Source organism: Melopsittacus undulatus, chromosome 6, assembly GCF_012275295.1.
Source record: "Melopsittacus undulatus isolate bMelUnd1 chromosome 6, bMelUnd1.mat.Z, whole genome shotgun sequence".
Taxonomy (NCBI): domain Eukaryota; kingdom Metazoa; phylum Chordata; class Aves; order Psittaciformes; family Psittaculidae; genus Melopsittacus; species Melopsittacus undulatus.
Window position 1 is genome coordinate 4,453,148 of NC_047532.1, and position 20,795 is coordinate 4,473,942.

Below are 20,795 nucleotides of genomic sequence, written 5' to 3' on the forward strand. Positions count from 1 at the left end.
TAAGGTGTAGATCTGGCTTGTTTTCCAATCAATAAGGTTTTCATACTAAGAAAATTGACTGCAAAACAAATCAGTGGGGGAAAAAATGAAAACAAAAGAACCATTCTTTAAAACCACTCCAAATATTTTCATAGCTGGCTACAAGAATAACAATAGCCATTTACAAGATCTCCTGGTGTCTATTTACACTTATTTCTTTGTTTTCTTTCCTAGAATTAAAGCTGCTGTAACCTTCAAAGGCTTTAGGGCTGTTTCAACAGCCGAGTTGCAAACAGCTCTGTCACAAATTACAAAACCAACTTGATGGTTTAAATAGAGGAAAAAATATAATTCACTTCAGTATAGATTTATATAAGAGAGATCACTCTCTTGACTCATTTCTCACCTTCTAGACCATAACCCTGCTGAAAGTGGGTTGAAGCCATTTGCCCCCCCAAACCTCATTCTCTATACATGGGAAAGACCCAAGTGACAGGACAGGAGGCCTGAGCCTGCCTCCCTTGGGGAGGCACCCTGCTCCAGGCAAAGCCAAAGGGCAGCTGCTTCCATGGCTCTCTCCCGAAGCTGCATTGCTCCGGACTCCAGTTATTTCAGCATCTTTATTGCTGATCCTGAGCAGATCCCAAGCTGAACAGAAGTAAGTGTTCAAATACTTCAATATAAGTTCTGCTTGAAATGGGAGGGCAGAGGGTCACCTTTTCTTCCATCTCAGGAGTTTAGCACAGCCTTAATGGTGTATGTGCAAACCAGAGGGGTTTCAATGCTTCTGGAAGTCTATGGATGATGTTGTTGGAAGTCAGACTCTAAAACCAGCTTAGAATAAGGTCTTTTTGAAAAGAAATGTATTTTCTTCATAAATACAGTACAATTACATTTTACAATGTCTTTTTACTTTCTAGACATAAAAATGCTAGCGTTTAAAAAAGAGTTCCTATACAAATACATGAAAAGAGAACCCCCCCTCCCCACAGCCCCCCACCCCTGGCACAGAGTAAAACCATCAGCCATGGCATGAAGGAGCACAGTGAATCCTGGCTAACCTGTGCCAGCCCTAGCAGGGAGGGAGGGAAAGTCACATCAGGGGTTTGCTTGCCCTGACTGCACTGAGTTTGTATCACCACCATTCCATAAGCAATGGAAAACACACATCATCTGGCCATGGTGGTTGGGATTCACTGTACAGGTGTTGTGGCTCACAGGATGCAGGTGTTGCGTGTCTCATGTGCCACTGGTCATCGGTGTGGGCTCCTGGAGCAGGAGGTGTCCTTGGAAATGGTTCTGGCCTAAAACTCTAGAGGATCCCTCCCTCAGGCAGACTCAACAATGAAGCAAAGGTAATGCCAGTTTTCAGGCTCTCACTCTACATTTGTCAACAGAGGCAGAGACCCACACATGAATCAAATCATTTCAGCCCCTTGATGGGCCTTGCTGACCTCAGCCATCCTTCAGAGACTCCTGAAGAGCAACTTGCAGCTCCTCATGAGCCCTCAAACCACAGGCAAAAATTGCTGCTCTAGACCCAACAAGAGCTGCCAGGTAGGAGCTATCTGAAGTTCATAATGATATCAGGTCAGGTGGGAACAAAAGCCTCTAAAGCTCAGGCAGTGCACTGTCAAATCCCAAAGGAACTGCCCAAGGGAAGGACTTGTGAGCTTGGCCATTCTGTAAGCGGTGAAAGGAAAGAGGAAAAATAACTAAACTTGATTTTCTTGTTTTGTTCTACAAAGAAGAATATGTGGCTTTCTTTATAAAAGCTACAATTCTGCTTCTAATACCCGAGTTTCAGAAAAACTCTTAGTCTAAGATTTTGGTTTGCAAACAAGGCCATTGAAATCACTGTGTTAAAATCACTTTCTACTAGAAATAAGCTCTACAGAAGGAAAAGGAACTAGGTGTGCAGTTTGTCTCCTTAAAGCAGTTTCTGTTTAAAAACAAAATACAAATCTGTACAGAGAGACTGAAGACTATAGTACACATCTTCCTCAAAGCAAGCAGCTCTTAGATTCACATCAGGATGGCTCTGAGGAAGCTCGAGGGAAAGAATACATTCCTGATGGCTCCTGGTTTGTCAGCACAGGAAAATGACCTCAAACTTCCACATCAAAAGTTTTGGGGGTTTTGCTTCTGGAAGAAACCCAATTACAAAATAAGGTAAAGAACCTGACCTAAGCAATGTGAAACTGCACCATCTTCTTCCACAGGCCTAGAGCTGCCAAGGCTCCTGCGATCCTGTCAGAGACCTCCTGGTTTCCATTTCTGGAGGAGACAGTTGCTGTTCATCATCTGTATTTTATTCACCAAAAACTATTTATATCCTTTTTTTCTCTGTGTAACTAGATTACAGTGGCAATCAGTTTGAAAATAATGAGCTGCAAGGAGAGTAAACCAATTATTCCTACCTTCCCCAGCTGAACAGTCAATATTGACTGGGGAAAAATCACTTTTATAAACCAGATTTTATCTGTAGAGGATTCAAATTTAGAATTAATGTGAAGCAAGTGAGCTGGAACTGTTTATTTAGAGCGCTACAGTTGCAAAACCTTTTTCCCCACTGCTGAGAAGTACTTGTGAAGATGGAATGTCATTTTTTCTGATATTAAAAGAAGAGAAAAGCCCTCAAACATCTCTGCCCTCCTCTTAATGGCATTTGATCTCCTGTTTTTCATTCTAAGGCCAAACCACAAAGTACAATATAGAAGGTTATGCTGAAATGGCAGAAAGATGGACACCTTGAGCTACTGAGAGAAGCTCCTCCTGCATTTCCAACAGCTGTGGAAGAGGAAGAGAAAGCACTTCAAATCATTCAGAGTGTCATTACTTCATATACTGGGGTGGAATTAAGACAAGAGAAATAAAGGTAAGACATTCTCAGGGATGATAACAAAGAGGCTGTCAACAGTTTGTCCAGAAAATGGTGGAGAACTAATTCAGATCACTAGGATACACTTAAGTAAGGAAGCTCTAATGCACTGTCCAGAAAGATGTTGTCCCATATGGCAGAAACAGTCAAAGCCTCAAAGTGCAGCTCTGAAGTGTCTGAAGTAGTGGTGATGCAAGAAGAGTTTGTGCTGCCTGTTACTGTTAAAGCCAAGCTATTTAGGCTTAGTTCATATCTTACCATAACCATTTTGCCATATTGAGCTTTTGTGGGTCTAGGAATATTGTCTGAAAAACACTATCAAGCACCAAATCTGCTAAAAATGATGGAAAGTGTCTTCCTTGGGTTTTAAGTGATTATCGCTAGAAGACAAACAATCCAACTTATGGCTGATCTTTAGGCACTGCTAAGTCACCTATGCAGGAGACCAAAGGCACCTCCTTTCACCTCCCAACCATCCACTGTGAAATTCATGGTATATCTGTTCATCTGATAAGGCCATTTCAGCTGGACACCATATGAGCAGTGTCAACTAAGTAGGAATTGAGGATATTCACTGCCTGATGATTAATTGCTGGTTTTCCTTATTTCTGGGGTGAAATGATCTGAAATGAAAAACTGGCTACTCTAATGCTGCACAAGAAAGCTGAGACTTGCCAGGTTCCCAATGCTAATGAAATATTTTAACATTCAAGTAAACAGAAGTAGCTTTTAACAGAGATTAATATTGAAGTGTTTTAATAAAATGCAAAGACAGTAACAAAAAATACTCATTTACTTCTATTGGTCTTAATATCTCCTTATAGCACCTGCAACCAAAGCACTGCTGCACCTGTGCTAGTTCTCAGTAATCTGAAAGCAAACCCAATGACCTGAATGTCTATGTTTCTTCTGTAATGCCACTGGGACTTTCCTTAAGCTGCTCTCTCCAGTTAGATGAAGAAAGTATTTTGGAAGGAGAAAATCTGCCATCTGAAACTTTACACAGAGCTTCTCTCTAAAGCTCTCTCTCTGAGGTTTTGCTATGTGAAAAAGAATTTACTCTCTTCAAGAAGGAGGGACATAAAAAGGACGTTTGAAACACAGAGGAATCTGCTATGGAGAAAGATCTCCACAGATGCAGCAGACTAAGTTGCTAACACTGAGAAGCAACAGGGTTTGCCACTTGCACTACAGTAAATTTGGAGAAGTTCCACTAAAGCCAATGGAATTATAATAGCAGAAATCTGATCTAATAGATCAGGACTGAGCCTGTAAACTCTCCTTTTTTAATTTATGTAAAACATGAATGCAAGATCTTATTTACTATCTACTGTATAAATTACTGAAAAAGTACTTCAGTAGAAAAGAGTGGCAAATCTTTCAGTGTCTCTAAACTTGTGAAATGCGACATTAATCACCGGAGTCTTCTTTTAACAAAGAAATAGCACAGTTTGGGAAGTAAAAAAGAAAATGGAAAACTATGGAGCCTGTGGGTGTGAAATACCTATTCTGAGTTCTTGCACTGAGTGTAAAGAGAAATCTCCCTTGATCACAGCTCACATTTATAAGTTTCTCAGAACACCTGTATTCTAAAACCACTAAGTATTGCTCATGACTGAGTCCCTGGTTCTGCTCATGAGAAGGGCATCATGCTCACCTTGCTGTGATCAATTGAGATACTTAACCAACAGCTGTGAGAGGAGGTACTTCTGTTTAGGAGACTTCAAACACTGAAATGAAATATCTGATGTAGTGCACCTAAGTTTTTTTTTCCTCCAGATGTTACATGATACAGTATTTAAACAATAACAGGGAAACTTCCAAAGAACAAGTGTTATGGGTTTTTTATAATTTAGAACAAATTATAACTTAACCTGTCCATACTTTTGAGACATAATACACAAGAGCAAACAGCTGAGTGTTCTTTTATTACTCAGGTACTACATTTCTTCCCAATAAAAATGTCTTTTAAGAATATCTTGCTACTGTACCCCAGCTCAGATCCTGGTACAGCCTTTCAGATGAGGTATTCTACCATCTCTCCATCTGGGAGGTCCTGCCCCATGGTCTGAACAGGGGCTTTTCTTTCAAGGGTGCTGGAGTGGAAGATTGGCCCATCTATGTGATGAGGAGAAACAAGAGATAGACAATCAAAGCTGTAACTTCAATGAGGTCAGAAATAATGACATTAACATGTTAAAAGTCATCTTCTATCACTGGCCAAAAGACAGCTGACAACTCCTTATTTCATTTTAAAACATTCAATTCTTCATGCATGTAGCCAGATAAAGATCCTTTATCAAATTCCCTTTGGGTATCTCCCACTGATACACAATGGCATGTGAAACTGGAGTGACTGCACTTAAACTAATGTCGTCAGCACAGACTTTCACCACAAAAACTGTTCCCCTGTCTCGCCTGATACCCATTAAATAGCTCAGCATGGGCAAAATGCACAGCAGACCAGCCAAATTCACTCTTCCATAAAGAACAACATAATTGTAACGTGTCTGTAACTAGAAGAGGCAAGGTTGTGTAATCTGCATTGATTTGGCAGAGTGGGCTGGAAAATGAGCAGCTCTTGCCAGCTCAGAGCTCTGTGGGAAGCAAATTCAGCTTCTGTGACAGTCACTGTCAAGTGGATCTACTTGGGCCAATGCTGAGGTCAGTCCTGAGACTGGGACAGTACAATTATGAGGCAGTTTTGTCACAATAATTACCTTTCCTCCCCCTTATCTGAGTCCACTTTGCTTTGAATACCCACTGAAATGCAATGGCCAGTTTCTACAGCCCATTTTTATACACTGCTTAAACCCCTCATGCTACTCACAATTTACTTCAGAGTAGACAATGACTCAGAGGCTACACTGGGGTGTGCATATACCTGCTCCAGTTCTTAAACCTTGCTATACCTTTCCACTCAGTGTGTCCACACTTATGCTACCACTTCAGGCTTTTCTTTTCTCCCTTCAGAGCAGTTGAGACTCCTCAGAACATTGTCACACTTGCCTCTGAAGCCCTTCTGTCCTCATAAAAACTAAACCCAGTGTTCCTGAATGGAAGAAGGTATGGCTGAGCCTGTGCCACTGAGCAGAACTGATGGTAAGCCAGTGGCAGGGGCTCCTCTGGGAGAGCAGCTGAGCTTTGTTACCTGTTTTGTCTGTGCTGTAGGCCAGGTTGGTACTGGGGAGTCGTCCTGGTGTGGGGGCTGCAGTGGAAGGTGCAGCTTTGCTTTGTTCATTGCCCCGGTCAGTCTGGGTGCTGCAGTCTCTGCTGCCTGTTTTTGAGTGGGCTGACAGCAGTGGTGTGGAAGGAAGAACAGGAGAGGGGGTGGAGGGAATGGATTCGGAGCGATATTCTGTTCCCAGCAGAACACCTTTGTGGAAAAAGGGAAGAAAATGTCACAATCCCAGAAAACTAACTGGATCAATTCTGCACCCCTCTTAGTATTTGCTCTAGGGTCTGGAAAGTGCTCTGTGCTTCAGCAGACAGCACTCATTTACCTTTCCAGAACACCTTTCATCACTGGGTGCTGAATTACATGAAGAATAGCAGTATCTTCATCCATCCTGCATGTGAAGATACACAAGCTTGCACTAACTCCTTACTTCCCTGTCTCCAAGCAGTGGCCTATCTATGGCAGGGTAAATCTGCACAATGAAATCAGCTGCAACAGATTCTTGTTTACATTTCAGGGTCTTTCAAGTCTTACAGGGACAGCCTTTGGGCCTAACTTCCCCTCAGAACAAGAAAAATCATCTAAGATTTGCTCTGTAACAAATCAGTTTCTCTGAATAGTGGTGTTGAGACATTCCAGATAGGAGCCAGGTTAGTGCAGGTACAACACTATAGGACAGCAATCCTAATTAGAGTGTTTGCTCCTGTTCGAGAAGACTTTACACACTCAGATAGCTGTAACAACCCAGATGAAAGCAAGTACTTGTGAACTCTGAAAATTATAACTCAAATATCCCTAAAGTCATATATCAATTTAGGACTGAAGGCTTACATAGTTGAATGACAGAGCATGGACATCAGAAATCGCATTTCCCAAAAGTGATTAAAACAGCCAATTGTGATAAGTGTTCCATCTTGCTTGCAGTCAGCTTTATGGCATGCTGATCTGCCCGTCCAATACACCTTCTTCCTTCTGCTGCTCCTGCCTCTCCTCTAAGCAGTGACTTGCATATGTGAATTGCCACTGTTATCTAAAACTTACCTAGGCTGCCTTTCCAGCTCTTGTCCTCTCTCTTCTCCTCCAGGATGGGAGTGCTGCTCAGTGTTGAGGAGTGGGACAGCAAGCCAGAGCCAGCATTCGAAATGGACATCAGTGATTTGGCAGGTCTCATTGAGGACAGCTGGTCTGTCTTTCCTGGCTCCTTCCGGGAGCGCTGCTGCAGGACTTTGATCATGGCATCCTTCTCAATGATCTGAGCATGCAGAGTCTTAATCCTTTGGAGAAGTGCAAAGAAAAACAATGTACCTGTACTCCTGTCTCCTTAGACTGAGGCCTCAGTGCCCCCATGGCTGTGACTGAGACTCCCTTAGGCATTTGGGGAGGTGGAGAGAGGATGCCAGTGAAGTTGTTGCTCTGAATACTGGCTGCTCACTGGCCCACCAGAGGGGATCATGCATGAGACTTCCTGTACACATACATGAGTGAACAGCACTGAGACATCCTCCCACCCCTGGCTACTGGAAGCTGCTCTAAAGAGCCATGCAAAGGTCTTTGAGACAAAGCTGAAAGTTATGGGCAGGACATGAGACCAACAGAAAGCAGATTAACACACTTTGGGGAGTCTGCACTGGACCTAACCCCCAGGGAAAACAGTTCTATGAGGCTGTTAAAATGTGGCTGGAGCCTGATGAAGATGCCCTGAAGAGAGAAGAGCAACAAGCTAAATGCAAAAAATCTAAGACAAGACTTTTTTGCATTAGCCCTCAGTATCAAGACAGGTTTTGGATGGCCACGTAGATACTTCCTTGGCCAAAGGAGCATCTGGCATCCTACATCATTGCTATTGGTGAAGACACAAGAATCTCTGGTTCTGAGACATCTAGCCAGACAATTAATTTAAAATCCCTGTCCTAAAGAAGCCAGATAGGACCAAACTGGATTTTACCTTCCCTCCATGTCGAGACACCTCCTGTTGGCAAGCAGGATCTCTTCCTCCTCCTTCTGAATGCGAGCTTCCAGCGAAGTGTCATAGCTAGGGTTAGGCGAGTGGCTGATCACTGTCGTGTCCCTGAGAACAAGCAGCAGAGAAGATGAAAAAGCAGTTAAGTTTGCTGTTTTCCTCCTAGCAGCACAAAATTATTGCTCAAAAGTAACAAGCAAGGACACAGGGAGGAGGAAGAATGGCATAGAACACTAAGCACATTTCTTCACTTGAAACAGCACAAACTTTGCTTCAGATATAAAGCTTTTTCCCTTCCCATTCCAACAGCATCATACAGGGAATCTGAGTATGAAGGGAACTAGGCATGGAAGTTTCTTAAGCAACCCTAAGCAGCTTGATCCAAAAAGCTTGGAGTGGGTTGAAAACAGACTGAATCCATATAGTGCCTGGTGTTAACACTGTGATAGTTGTCCAGTCCACTAACCAAAACATAAAGGTGCAGAAGTACTGACACTAATGAAATACTCTCCTTCAGAAGAGAAGCAGATAGAAGGAAATCTAAAAACAGAGGCTGGCTCTTTCCTGACTGTTCATTTAACAAAACCTGACAGGCCTAACACATCCCCTCTCATTCCATGATAAACAATTGATCAGACCCCTACTTAGCAACACACACTGAAAATATGACATGGCCTCTAAGGACAAGCAGTAGCAAGAGCCCTTAGAGAATCTCTGGGTAGTGGAAAACAGTGCACAAGAAGCATCAATATCCTAAAATAACAACCTGCTGCTGGAGCAAGATAAGATAACTCTTTAAACACTAATACAGCAGATCTGCAGCTTTACCCGTGTATTCTAGTATGATCTTACAAGTGAGGCAACCAGTTGTGATAATATCCCTATTCCAATCAGGTTCATAAACAATCTAAAACAAAATCTGCAATCAAGAACCAAAAACCAGTGAGGCATGAAATTATATGTAAGCAATACCTAATGCTAAAGAGTCACGCTCCAGTAACAGCTCTTGTTTACCAACTAGCTGAAGCACTTGGGCCTATTTACAGCCATAGCAAGCATTTCTGTTCAGTTGTCTTGGAACGTGAGCTTGTTACCAGATTTCAGACACCTTTCCACCCCCACAAGCAGTGCTCTCCATACACTGCAGAATGTTTGGAGCAGAATTTCCTAGTAGATGTTTCTGGTTATAACCATGTTGAGGACAATACCACAAAGCAATCTGCAAAACCATGCTGGAGAACAAGTCAGGCATTCAGGGTGAGTTCTATGAATCACCAAGCTAACCCCAGCTCACATGACTTCAGCAAAGACTGATTCTTGTTTAAAAACTCCCCAAAACAAAGAAACCCCTTCTCATACACCTATTTTTGAACCAACAGCTTCTAGGAATGGCTCAGAACAATTCTAGTCTGGAAAATGGCTGCTGCATGCAGAGGAATCTTCCCCTGGAAAAAAAAACCCTGTCTCTAATTGTTGGCAATGGCACATCTCCCAGGAAAAACAGCCAAGCTCCACTTGCATGCAGAAGTCTGAGAAACCACTCAGACCACAAGGCAAGGTATCATGGGAGGGTGGTATGACAACATTCCTTGGTGGGAAATATGACATTCAACTGGAAAAACAAAATAATCCCAGTGCTATGAAAAGCCTTATTTACCTCTGTGCAGCCACAGTTGCAGCTGCATCCAAAGCAAACTGTCTCATCACACTCTCCTCCAGGTACTTCTGTTCCCACTTGGTCATGTCAGCTTCCAGAGCAAGAATCCTTTCCTCCTTCTCACGCAGGAGCTCCATAAGCGCCGTGGCATTGTACTCGGAGACATTGGCAGTCTGAGATGTACCCTGACGCTGATTTCCAAAAGCAAGGAAAAGGAAAAAGCAGTGTCAAGATGCATCTGTGAGGCTCAGGGTTGGTTTGTTTGCTTTTTGTCTGAAGGACAGAGGCTGGGCCAGAGCACTACTGGCTTGGGGCAAGAACTGCCCAGAGTGAAATGCAGTGGCCTATGCCATACTGGGCAAACTAGCTGATGGTAATCATCTCCTTTAGAGCTTAATCTGAAACATCTGCAGGGATAGTTCATCCTTCCTCTGTCAAAACCAGGCAAGAAGCTCATATAATGCAAGAAAAGCTCCTTCTATTTCTCAAATACTGAAACTCAAATGTGCTAAAACATCAAGCACTGCTCCCAAGACAGGCAGCTAAACTCACAGCTCTAAGTGAAGCTCCCCATCCATTTCCATCAACTGCATTTACAGAATAGGTTTTGCTGTTTGGGTTTCTTTGGGTTTTTTAAATGCAGAAGCTTTTTGAAGGGCCTCTTTTCAGACCAGTTAATTAATTTTATATATAATCTCAAAGTGTGAACAAAATCTTTTAAATCATTTAAAAGCAAATATAACCACGTTACTTAAAAATAGAACACCATCCCAGCTAAATGGCTGTGATGGATCCCCTTTGCTCTTTTACATAACTTTTCTGGTTGGAATAGAAAAATTAAGTCAAGGTAAAGCAATACACCAACCAGCAAACCCATGGTTCTAGCTACCAATTACAAGATAGAAGAAACCACTGCCCTTTTATTTGTGGTGTAGGGTGTGAGGTACAATCCTACAAGAAACCTAGTGTGGGCAACAGCAGGTACCTGCTGCATCCGGAGAGATTCCAGTTCTCTCTCCAGCCGGGTCCGCAGCCTGTGTTCCAGCTGTTCCCGTTTCTCACATGCTGCCTGCAGCTGAACCAAGGCCTGCTGCATCTTCTCCACCTTCTCAACATAGACCTGCTTCTTTTTGAGCTGAAACAAAGGAAGAAAATCCAACGTCAGTTAAATAAGAACAAGTGAGTGAAGTTCTGGCCCTGTACACCTAGCCAAGCACAGGAGCAGCAGCCAGGAAGAACCATTTCCAGATGACTGCTGTCAGTGTGCCTCAAACTCCTGCTCTGGACTCCACACTCAGGATGTTACAGGTCTCCACCATTTCTCCTTTACTCTTAGGTGTATTTGTTCTTTTTGTCCTCAGTAACCTCATGGTAATGATGGGGAAGCTGAGGTAATTATCTGTTGCACGTGACCGAGAGCACTGATGGGATAAGAAAGAGCATCTGGGTTCATAACAGAGTGTCTCAGTGACTTGACAGATGTTACTGAAGTAGCAAAGGCAGCATTCAGACCTGGCCCACAAGTTGGGAACACTTTTCAGTGCAGTACTGGAAAATGCCAGCAGTGTTTTTAGGAGATTAAGCAGAAACTGAATCCAACCTTGCAGCATCCTGTTCCAGTCCTATGAAATAATGAATAGGGTGAAAGCACACACTAGACATGGCCTATGATCCTTCCACACTGCAGCCAGGTTTATTCTAGCTATGTGGACATTAATCTTAGCCCAGTATGACACAGTCCTGCTTCTTTCCTTGCTCCTGCCCTTTCATCCTGCATCATCATCATTCATCCTGCAAACCAAGCTGTTACTCTGCCTCAAAGTAAGCAATAAAAGCCACCATGCTGAGACTGCCAACAACTGTCTTCACACAGTTAATCCACAGTTCAGGCAGAATTAAACCAAACTAATAATAATAATAATTACATCAATAATTATAATAATATACATCCAGGGCCCAGCTCTAATCTAATATATAGGATACTGCACACTTATGGACATAATTTTCTGTTAGGGAAAAGACTAACAGTGACAATGAGCTGGCCTTCTGTGGTAAACTGGGGTCACTGCTTTTTTAGTTATGATTGTCATAACTCCCAAACCCCAAAATAGCAGGAAGAAGGCAACTTTTCCCAACAGTCAGAGCCAAAGTCTAAAGCAGCACCACAATGCAAAACACAGACTCCCTTATGTGAGTCCAAATTGCTACTCTAACAGCTTCATGGAAGAGAAATCCACTAAGGGATACTAAAGACAAAAGACACCACTTTTGGCTCAGGAAGTCCTTCTTGGAAGCAGGAAGTATTCTGGGAAAGTACTGCTGTTTGTTGGCCTCATTATGACAGTGTTCCCTAGGAATCTGCTCTAAGTTTTGCTGGAGACAGGATACTGGACTGGCTGGGCTTTGATCTGAACTACAGGCGCTGTTCTTATATCACACCTTCATCCCAAAAAGGTCTTATTACATGTTTCTTCCAAATGTTCCTTTTCACACTCCTGTTCCTTAAGACAATCCAGAGACTGCAATGTGAACAGCACAGACAGAAAAATCTCTGAACTATTAATGCCAGACATGGTATCCTTCTCTTCATGAAGTCAGCAGGCATCTAATCTCACAGCATGAATGCTGCTGCCCTACAGGATTTCCCCCAAACTAGTATTTTATAATAAAAGTTACAATAAGCAGTGAGTAATCCAGCCAAAGGCCTTCCCACCAGTGCATGTACAGTAGAAAGTATTTTTATTGATTGCTCAAGATTTCAAGCTTGTTTGGAACGGAAGGGACAAGAACATTTAATGCAACTTAATATTCCATTGCTGTTCTGCAGGAAATCAATAAAAATGTTATACTTACCTTTTTTATTCCAGATCATAGTGCTTAAAACACTGATTTAAGCTTTCTCAGACTCCAATAAAGTGTGAATTAATGCACTATAGTTTTACACTTAGATTAACAGCAGCTCAAAGTAGTTCTGTAACTAGCTAAAAATGATACCCTGGAATGGATTTCCCAGGGAGGTTGTGAATGCTCCATCCCTGGCAGTGTTCAAGGCCAGGTTGGATGAAGCCTTGGGTGATAGGGTTTAGTGTGAGGTGTCCCTGCCCATGGCAGGGGGGTTGGAACTGGATGATCTCAAGGTCCTTTCCAGCCCGAACTATTCTATGATTCTATGATAAACCATGAGTCAGCAGCACAACCTAGAAATGGAGAGCACCCAGTATCTTGGCTATGCATATGAGCTTAGTGAGCTGGACAAGAGTAAGGAACAACCTCATAAACTCGCTAGCAGTGAAATATCCTGCATGGAGATGGATGATAATCTCTGGAAAATCAGCTCTCCTTCCCCACTCCTCAGGAGGGACAGATGGATAAGTTGATCTCTTCTGACCTGCCCCAAAGTATTGACATTTCTGAACAGTTTTTTAACACACAGGTAAAATTCTCCTTGCAAAAGTAGCCGCCGACAACATTTTCCTAGTTTCATAATTAATAAACCTGAGTGTGCCTAAGTGAGGATTAACGCCTTGGCCTGTGTTCAAAGAATACCAAGAGCCCAGCCAAGAAAGAATTAGGACACAGAAATTCCATTGAAACATTCACTTTGAAAGTGCTCCCATCAGCCAAACCTGCAGGTGAAATGTTGCAACACAAGCTGTTGCCCAACTTACCAGCACTGCCTGCACATGCCTAACTCATGCACCAGACCTAAAGTACAGGCATAGCTTGTTCCGTGGCTTTTCATAAAGACAACTTTTTTTCCCCCTTCACAAAATACACTTCATCTTCCAGCTCAGGAAGAATTAGGAATGTTAGAAAATTTGTGGGCTGTGTATATTTTTAACGGCTTAAAATGAGAATTAATATAGGAATACCTCAAATAATATTCAGGATTTTAGAATACAGATGTTTAGTAAACTATAAAGGCATGTATGTGCTCCAGACAACTCAGCTTTCCTAATGTGTCTTTTGACACAATTAGCCTTTATATATGAGATTGTTTCATTTCATGCATGTGCTGCACTCAAGTCAACTCACTGCATATTCTGGCAATTGCACTCATTTCCAGCTCTGCCACCTCTGCACACACTGTGTGTGAGGAGCAATTTAACTCCCTGTGAACCAGGATTCTTCAGGAGTGAAAGCAGTGAAATCTAATTCTATTTGGTTTTTCCCAAATCTGTCTGACTTGATCTGTTCTCTCAATGTAAAGAGGATCAGGAATAATTCTTCCAAGCACAGAGGGATTTCATTACTATAAGTTAAGGGTATGATTGTGTTTTCCTAAGACAGGAATTGGAAACAGTTTCCTGAGTATTTCCAGGGTGCTGCAGACATAAATGAGATGGGAAGAATTAAAAAAAGTATCATGCTGAGGCTTGTTCTTGGTCATTGGCCATGAACTCCCCACCCTCTCCCAGCAAAGAACCAAAACTGACTTCTCAGTGCCAAGGGCCACAAGAACATCCACCATGGGTGAGATGGCATCAAAGGACACTGGAATTCTGTCCTCTGCAACAGGCCTGGCAGTGAACACGTGCTCTAGATAAGAGTTCATTCCTGAAGCTTTACAAGGATGCTGTCATGCCCTTCAGTATGTAATTTGAAATACATTTGACAAGACAGTAATTTTCCTTTTGATGGTACTGCATTTAAGTAAGATGCAAGCTCATGCTCACATAATGTAACTGTTTTGCCTTGAAGGGTGCTCTGAAAATGCAGAGGATTTTACTCATAATAACACCTTTATTATAACACCTCTTTAAGAGGGTAAGATTTCAAATTACGTCAGTGCATGTCTGGAAGCACAGCAGAGAACTTGAGCATGACTGCATCCCTTCCCAGTGTTTCCTATGGCACATGGCACAACTTTAATCATGTGCATATCTTATCCATGTCAATCCCTGACTGCTTTGGAAAATGTCCTAATCAAGTATCAGAAGTCAGGCTTTAATTCTTATCAACACAATTCTCATTAAACCATTGCAAGCAAGAGCAGCAACTCTCCAGTTCACATCCACTGCTATGATACATGAATTCTGCAACAGCAGGACAAGAAAAATAGAGAAGGCAAGGACTGCTTTGAGACTCTGCAGAAATCTAGTACACAAAGGGTGAATTGATGCAGGGAATACCCCTGAAAGATTCCCTAGCCTCCTGGTCAAGTACATTTGCTCAATAGCTCCCCGCAGAGCTGTGAAGTGGTTCTGGTTGAGGACATCAGATTTTGGAAGAAGCCCCTTGCTTTTAATTGTCCTCTTCCTCCTTTTTTTTGCTGCTTTGTTACTAGCTCCCAGTTTCCTGGATTAATGCCCTCCTCCTTTTCTGTATGCGCTAAGGTGGACACTTGTGGTCCTTGCACAGTTTGAGCCTGGAGCAAGCACTCCAGCTCCCTCTCGGCTTCCCTGGTATCTCTTAGCCTATTGCAGCTCAGCCCCTGCTGCAGGAGGACCTAAACCAGGGCCCACCAAGTGCACCCTGCCCATTGTGCACCCTCCCCTCAGAAGACCAGTGCAGGCACTCTCTGCACTTGGAGCTCTGTGCTGCAGCCTCCCTCTCATCAGCTCTGTTTGGTGCTGATGCTGACCATCACCATCACTGGGGCAGCCAGAACAGAGCTCCCACACCAGGCCCTGAGGTGAGTGCTCACCATTGTCCTCACCACCCTGCTTGCCCTGCCTGCATCAACTGCCTGCATCAACTGCTGGTGCCAACTGCCATGCTGAGCTCACTGTGCTCCTGTCGCTTGCCATTAGAATGAGCATTCTAAAAGCCAAACAAATCCTGTTCCTCCTTTGGCTTTGACAAACCCTGCAATCTCTTTCAGTGATCCCGGGTCCTCGCAAGAAGAAAGGCTCTGAAGAGGGAACGGAGGTTTCACACAGCACAGGGAACAGGGGCATGCAGGAATGAGGAGTTTTCACTGTCAAGGCACTAGAAACAAGGGAAAGGCTCAAACATCCTTTGCACTGGAGCTGTCCCTGCAGGACAAAAGCAGTCCTGGACATAGTAAGTGAGGGGGAAGGAAGATCTTTTAGAAGAGATTCATTGCTTCCAGATGCGTTACTCAGCAAAGAGCTTTCTGGGGAGGAAGACTTCCTGCATAGCTAGCAATGATTCACAAACTCTCCCAGGCATTCTGACAAACCCAGCCATTACCCTCTTCATCTTGGACAGCTCCCATTTCAGCAAATTGGTAACACTCGTCAGCATCTGTTTCTCTCCCACCCACTATTTCTGATGTCTTCAAAGTCCTTTGTTTAATATATTCAGAGTGTTTTCATTATGTTCTGGGTTTATCCTAAAGCTGAATCCATTCAGATGCAGCTGAAAATGTGTTTCCCCACAAGAATTTGCCTGCTATGGCAGAAATGTAGTAAAAAAAAGAGGCAGCAAGCACGTTTAAACCACCTCTCCCTCTTGCAGTTGGAGTATATTCCTCTAGGATGCCTTTGAACCCTCAGTGCATTTGAATTCGGGCTCAATAAGGCACCACTGGCCTCAGCAAGAGCTCATGCTGAAGCAATTTGGTAACACTATCCTCTTGCGAGGGAATACTGTTTGTTGCATGGGAATGTTATAATGTCGTCTTTCCAATTGTTTGTGTTAAAATAAGTTATGATTCCCAAAGCCACCTCTGGAAAATTACTAACAAGCAGCATTTAAGAGGCAGTGACATGGCAATAAAAAAACAGTTCTGTGTTGCTACACAGGTCATTAAAGATACACACACACTACTTACAGGGAACCCAGCATCATATCCATCCACGAACAATAAGCCATTCCATAAGTGTTCCCTTCAGAAGCAACTCTGTCCTAAAAGGAGTTACGTAGCACTGAGAGTGTAAGCATTTAAGTGAGACAAAGCCATGGAGAGTGGAAACATCTTTTTACAGATCCAGACAAACAACTGGAAGAAACCAGACAAGCTTCAATCACACAATCTCTCCTTTGGGTCTCTTCCACCCAAGCCAGAGCTCTGTTGTGAAGGTGTCTTAGACACAGCATATAAACTACAATAGATGTCATTTGGAAATGAACATTTCTATATTTCCCCATAGACAGAACCCTCAGTGTTATCAGAAAGTGTGCTATTGCTCTGCACAATAGCTGAGTGGGAAATGAATACAGTACCTTAGCTCTGACACCTGGTTTATGTTGAATTCTGATGGCTGAAAGATCTTAGAGTTTCTAAATACAAGCCACTTGTTTCATCCAAACCTCTTCCCTTCCCTCAGCCCCCAATTTGCACCCATTAGAAAGGATGTCTGGCTTCTTTCATTCCAAGGTGTGTGCACGAGGATGGCAGGGAGGAGATATTTATATCTTCTTCGTGGTAGTCACTATTTTTCAAAGCTGTCTCCTTACGGCACTCATTAAAACAGTGGCTTGTAAAGTGGCGCAGCAAAGGAATGCAAGTTACACTGCTATAAAGAAAAACCACTAACTTTTTTAAGTTGAAGTTTGGTCTTCCACGGTATGAATTAACCAGGATAAGCAGAAATGGCCAAGTTCAAGAAAAGTTCTGGAAATTCCTTTTTTTTCCCCCTTTGTGAAGTGTAAAAGCAGTAGCAATTGCACCCTCTGCATCCAGCAGTTGTGGTTAGATAAAGTATTTGGCATCAAACTCCCTCCTCCAATATTACAAGCCTGGTAAAGGACCCACAATAAGCCAGTGTTCACCCAGTCTCTATTTGGTCAGGATGGGCCTTGCTGCAACCCAGTAATTCTGTCTCTGAACCAGAGCAAGGAGAAATGTAACCATCTGCTCTGCTTGCTGCATGCTCTCAAGGTGTATGTCAGCACATGTTGTTAAATCACGGTGATGTAACAGTTTCAAATGTTCACACATGAGACTGTGGCCCATCTGTGACCATCCACCAGCAACAAACCTGCTGCACACTGCAGCTATTCAAACTTCTGCATCAAAACTGAGACCATCATGGCAAGCCATGCTCCAAAATGAGAACTTTTCATTGCTTTAGCTGCATGTATCATTATCACTAACCATTTCTGACTGTGAGACATGGTTTTAAGCCAACATGCATTTTACCTCAAATCTACTCAATTTATCTCAAATTTGTTGCATGTAACGAAAATTATCTGAAGCTTTGACCTTAAAAAACACAGATTAATACTTCACTAGGAATAATTTCAACAAGCTGCTGATACACATAACTGTGGAACATCTACTAAAGGGAAGAATGAAAATGGAGCAGTGAAAATAGGGGTTGATAACTGGGTATCTACATAGAGTAGAGAAGCAGCAGAGTTTAATTACTACATATAAAACATATACGTACTTAGCAAGTCTGTTCACAGACATATTTAAGTTTGTTTAAAATATGATCACTCATCCTTTTTAGCACTATTAAACACTTTAATGTCAGCCTGTTCTAAATTTGAAGAGTCACTTCACCCCTGCTAAGAAACCAGGCCAAGTATTCTATGAATATCTACTTTTGCTTCCAACTGCTTCACACTATACTTTGGTATCTGCAAGATTATTTCTTTCTCCATCCCATTTAGCACCCCTTTATCTCTCTGTTCCCTCTAACTCGGATGCTAAAATCCAATATATATGAAAGCTCTAATCCAACATACGTAAAAGCTCTCAAAGCGGCATAGGAGTAGACAAGTACCTACATTTTGTAGATGAGTTGTTTTGTCCAAACTGGCAATTCAGGGAAAGGACTTTAAAAAGAATCCAGAAGTCCCAATTCCAATGAAACATTTAATTCAGCTATAGTGATATAGTGATAAATTCAGCTATTCTAATGGCTTATAGCTCCCACTAGAATGGAAATACTCATTTTATAAAGGATCTGGTGCAAATAAGGCAGCATAACTCTGCTTAATAGGAAGTCAGAACGGAAGAGGAAAAAAATCCAGCTGAAAACTTACATTACAGGATGCAGCAACTGAAATATGCACCCCCCCTTGGGTCCTGAGCCAGAGTGGCTGCCAAACCTTAGCATAAGAAACTCCACCCTCCTCTGCAAGGGTTAGTTTGGTAATTCCTGACAATTACAGGGACTGGTAACTCAGATTGAGCTGGCAGAAATCAGATGAAAAAAGGACAAATTGTTCATGTATCTTGGTCACTGAATGTCACTAACCCAGGCTTACATTTACAGTCCCTTCTGAACAGTGCCCTGAGCACTGAACAGCTTGCTGGGCTGTCTTTTGGAGAGCATGTTAACAAACAGCTTGGGGATTTGAGAAGTTCCCACCATTTAATACTAATAAGGAAAAAAATGCTTTATAATCCTAAGCATTCCATTAAAAAGTGATTTGGGAAACCTGCAAAAGTGACTCTTTACCTCTTCAGGTTCCCTTTAAACCGCCTCACCTCTAGGAAAAAGCAGAGTTAATTCCTGCTCCCTCACTGAGACGCTTCCATATTTATCTACAACAGGAAGGGTGGCACTTCCTGCACACCCTGGGATTCGAGCAAAGGTTGAATGCAAATGACCACAAGCCCTCATGCAGGGCATTCCACTCCCTATCAGCATGTGCGTGGGTTTTAAGCTACCATGCAGCTTAGCCCCCCAGTTACTTACCCAATAGTAGTACCTACAGAGAGGTTCAGCCTAGCCAAGTGCTGTGTGTGCTGGCCCTGGCTAAACACAGCACAATATGCACACCGACTCCATGCATGTGAATAGTTCTAAGGAAGCCATATGGATATTCTGTGTAATTAAAGTTAGCTACACATCAGATTTTTAGTGCAATAAGCTGCTGAAATCTGAAGGAAAGCCAAAGAGATCCAATACATCAATGACCAAATGATAGCATGGTTCTAGAGCCAAATAGAATCATGTAATGTTTAAATTACCCTATAACCTAATGCTCCCTATCCCTCTGAGCAACAAAGGTGGCAGTCAGCTTTGCCAGGTGATGCTGTAATTTTAGTGAAATCAATGGACTTGTCAACTGTGTGCAAGGCTGAATGTGCCCACTGACACTGAAGCATACATCTTACTGTTCTTTCTTTACTTTTGTCATTTGTATTGCACAGAACCTGGTTCCTCAGTGATGGACCACAGCCTGGCAATGAAGCCAGCAAGATGCAGGTGGACAGACACACAGCGAGGGTGATGGTGAGTGCTAGTAGGCAGAAGATGGCAGAATTAGAGAACAAATAAGCAATGGAGGAAGTGTGCTTGGTCAGGAGATTTCCTCCAGAGGCTCTCTATGGAGGAAGAGTAGGAGTAAAGGAAGCAGAGGCTCGAAGAGGGAAATGGAGCCTTTGAGAGGAAAGGAGTAGGCGGGAGGAAAGAGGACAGACACTGTGACGCAGAAGGGCAGCGAGGTGAGAGCCATGTGTGAGTGGCTACGAAAGAAACTGCTGCGAAAGCTGCCCCACTAAGCAGCTCAGATGCATTCTCATCTCTTGGGAGGAAAGGGAGAGAAAAGAGCCAAGGTCGTGCCCAGCTTATTACGAATGCTGGGCACAGACAGTGATCTGCACTGTGCTCCACGATAACCTGGTGTAAGTGGAACACCTGGCAAGGGGACAAGCTGCATTCATTTGGTATTATTTAGAAGTCCATCCAGATCTGAAAGTCTGCCAAGTTCAGGAGGTTGCCAGGGCTGGGATTTCAGTTCCAGCCCACTTTTATCAGTTGAAACAAAAAGAAAACAAAACATGCCTGCTTAGACGAAAGCACTTCCAAGGAAATAGAGATTTGTGGCTTATCTGTGCACAGCTCAGTGGCTTAGCTAACCAACACAAAGCTAAGCGATACAAACAGCTTTGAAGCAAGCAAGTTGGAACCCAAGCTAGCCTAATTTCTCTTTCCCAGAACCCTTACCTCTTCCTCCAGTTTCACCACCTTGGCCTGAGCATTGTTCAAGGCTTGGTCTCGGATCTCAATGTGTCTCCGTTGGTCCTCGTTGGTGGAGCGTGCAGCAGCCAGTTCTATTTCCAGTTTCTCTTTTTCCCGCTGTGTTTCCTTGTCTATGAAAACAAAGTGAGAATTATCACTTAGCAATTGTCTTTACATAGTTTTCAGGAGTCTTTCACTCCAGAGGTGAAGGAAAGATTCTTCTGGAACTTCTTATGAGAGAGAATGCAAATCTAGTACTAAGTGGGGCAAAAAACCCAGGTACGTGGCTTTCAAGGAAGATTTGTAACCCT

The 20,795-nt window shown here is 42.9% G+C and overlaps 1 protein-coding gene across 5 annotated transcripts in view; it reads right to left on the reverse strand.

The window, feature by feature from the left end:
• Positions 1-1,169: 1,169 nt before the first annotated feature.
• AMOT (angiomotin) overlaps positions 1,170-20,795 on the reverse strand; it is a 61,099-nt gene continuing 41,473 nt past the window's right edge. For 4 of the 5 annotated variants that reach the window (XM_031045253.2, XM_031045255.2, XM_005144846.4 and 1 more), the window contains 7 exons: positions 20,470-20,615; positions 10,641-10,790; positions 9,656-9,846; positions 7,984-8,106; positions 7,080-7,312; positions 6,012-6,236; positions 1,170-4,978 (listed from right to left, as the gene is read on the reverse strand). In XM_031045253.2, coding sequence (XP_030901113.2) covers positions 4,878-4,978; positions 6,012-6,236; positions 7,080-7,312; positions 7,984-8,106; positions 9,656-9,846; positions 10,641-10,790; positions 20,470-20,615 — 1,169 coding nt within the window. In that variant the 3' untranslated portion in view covers positions 1,170-4,877. The remainder of the gene's footprint in view (positions 4,979-6,011; positions 6,237-7,079; positions 7,313-7,983; positions 8,107-9,655; positions 9,847-10,640; positions 10,791-20,469; positions 20,616-20,795) is intronic. The other variant, XM_031045256.2, reaches the window with a different exon arrangement.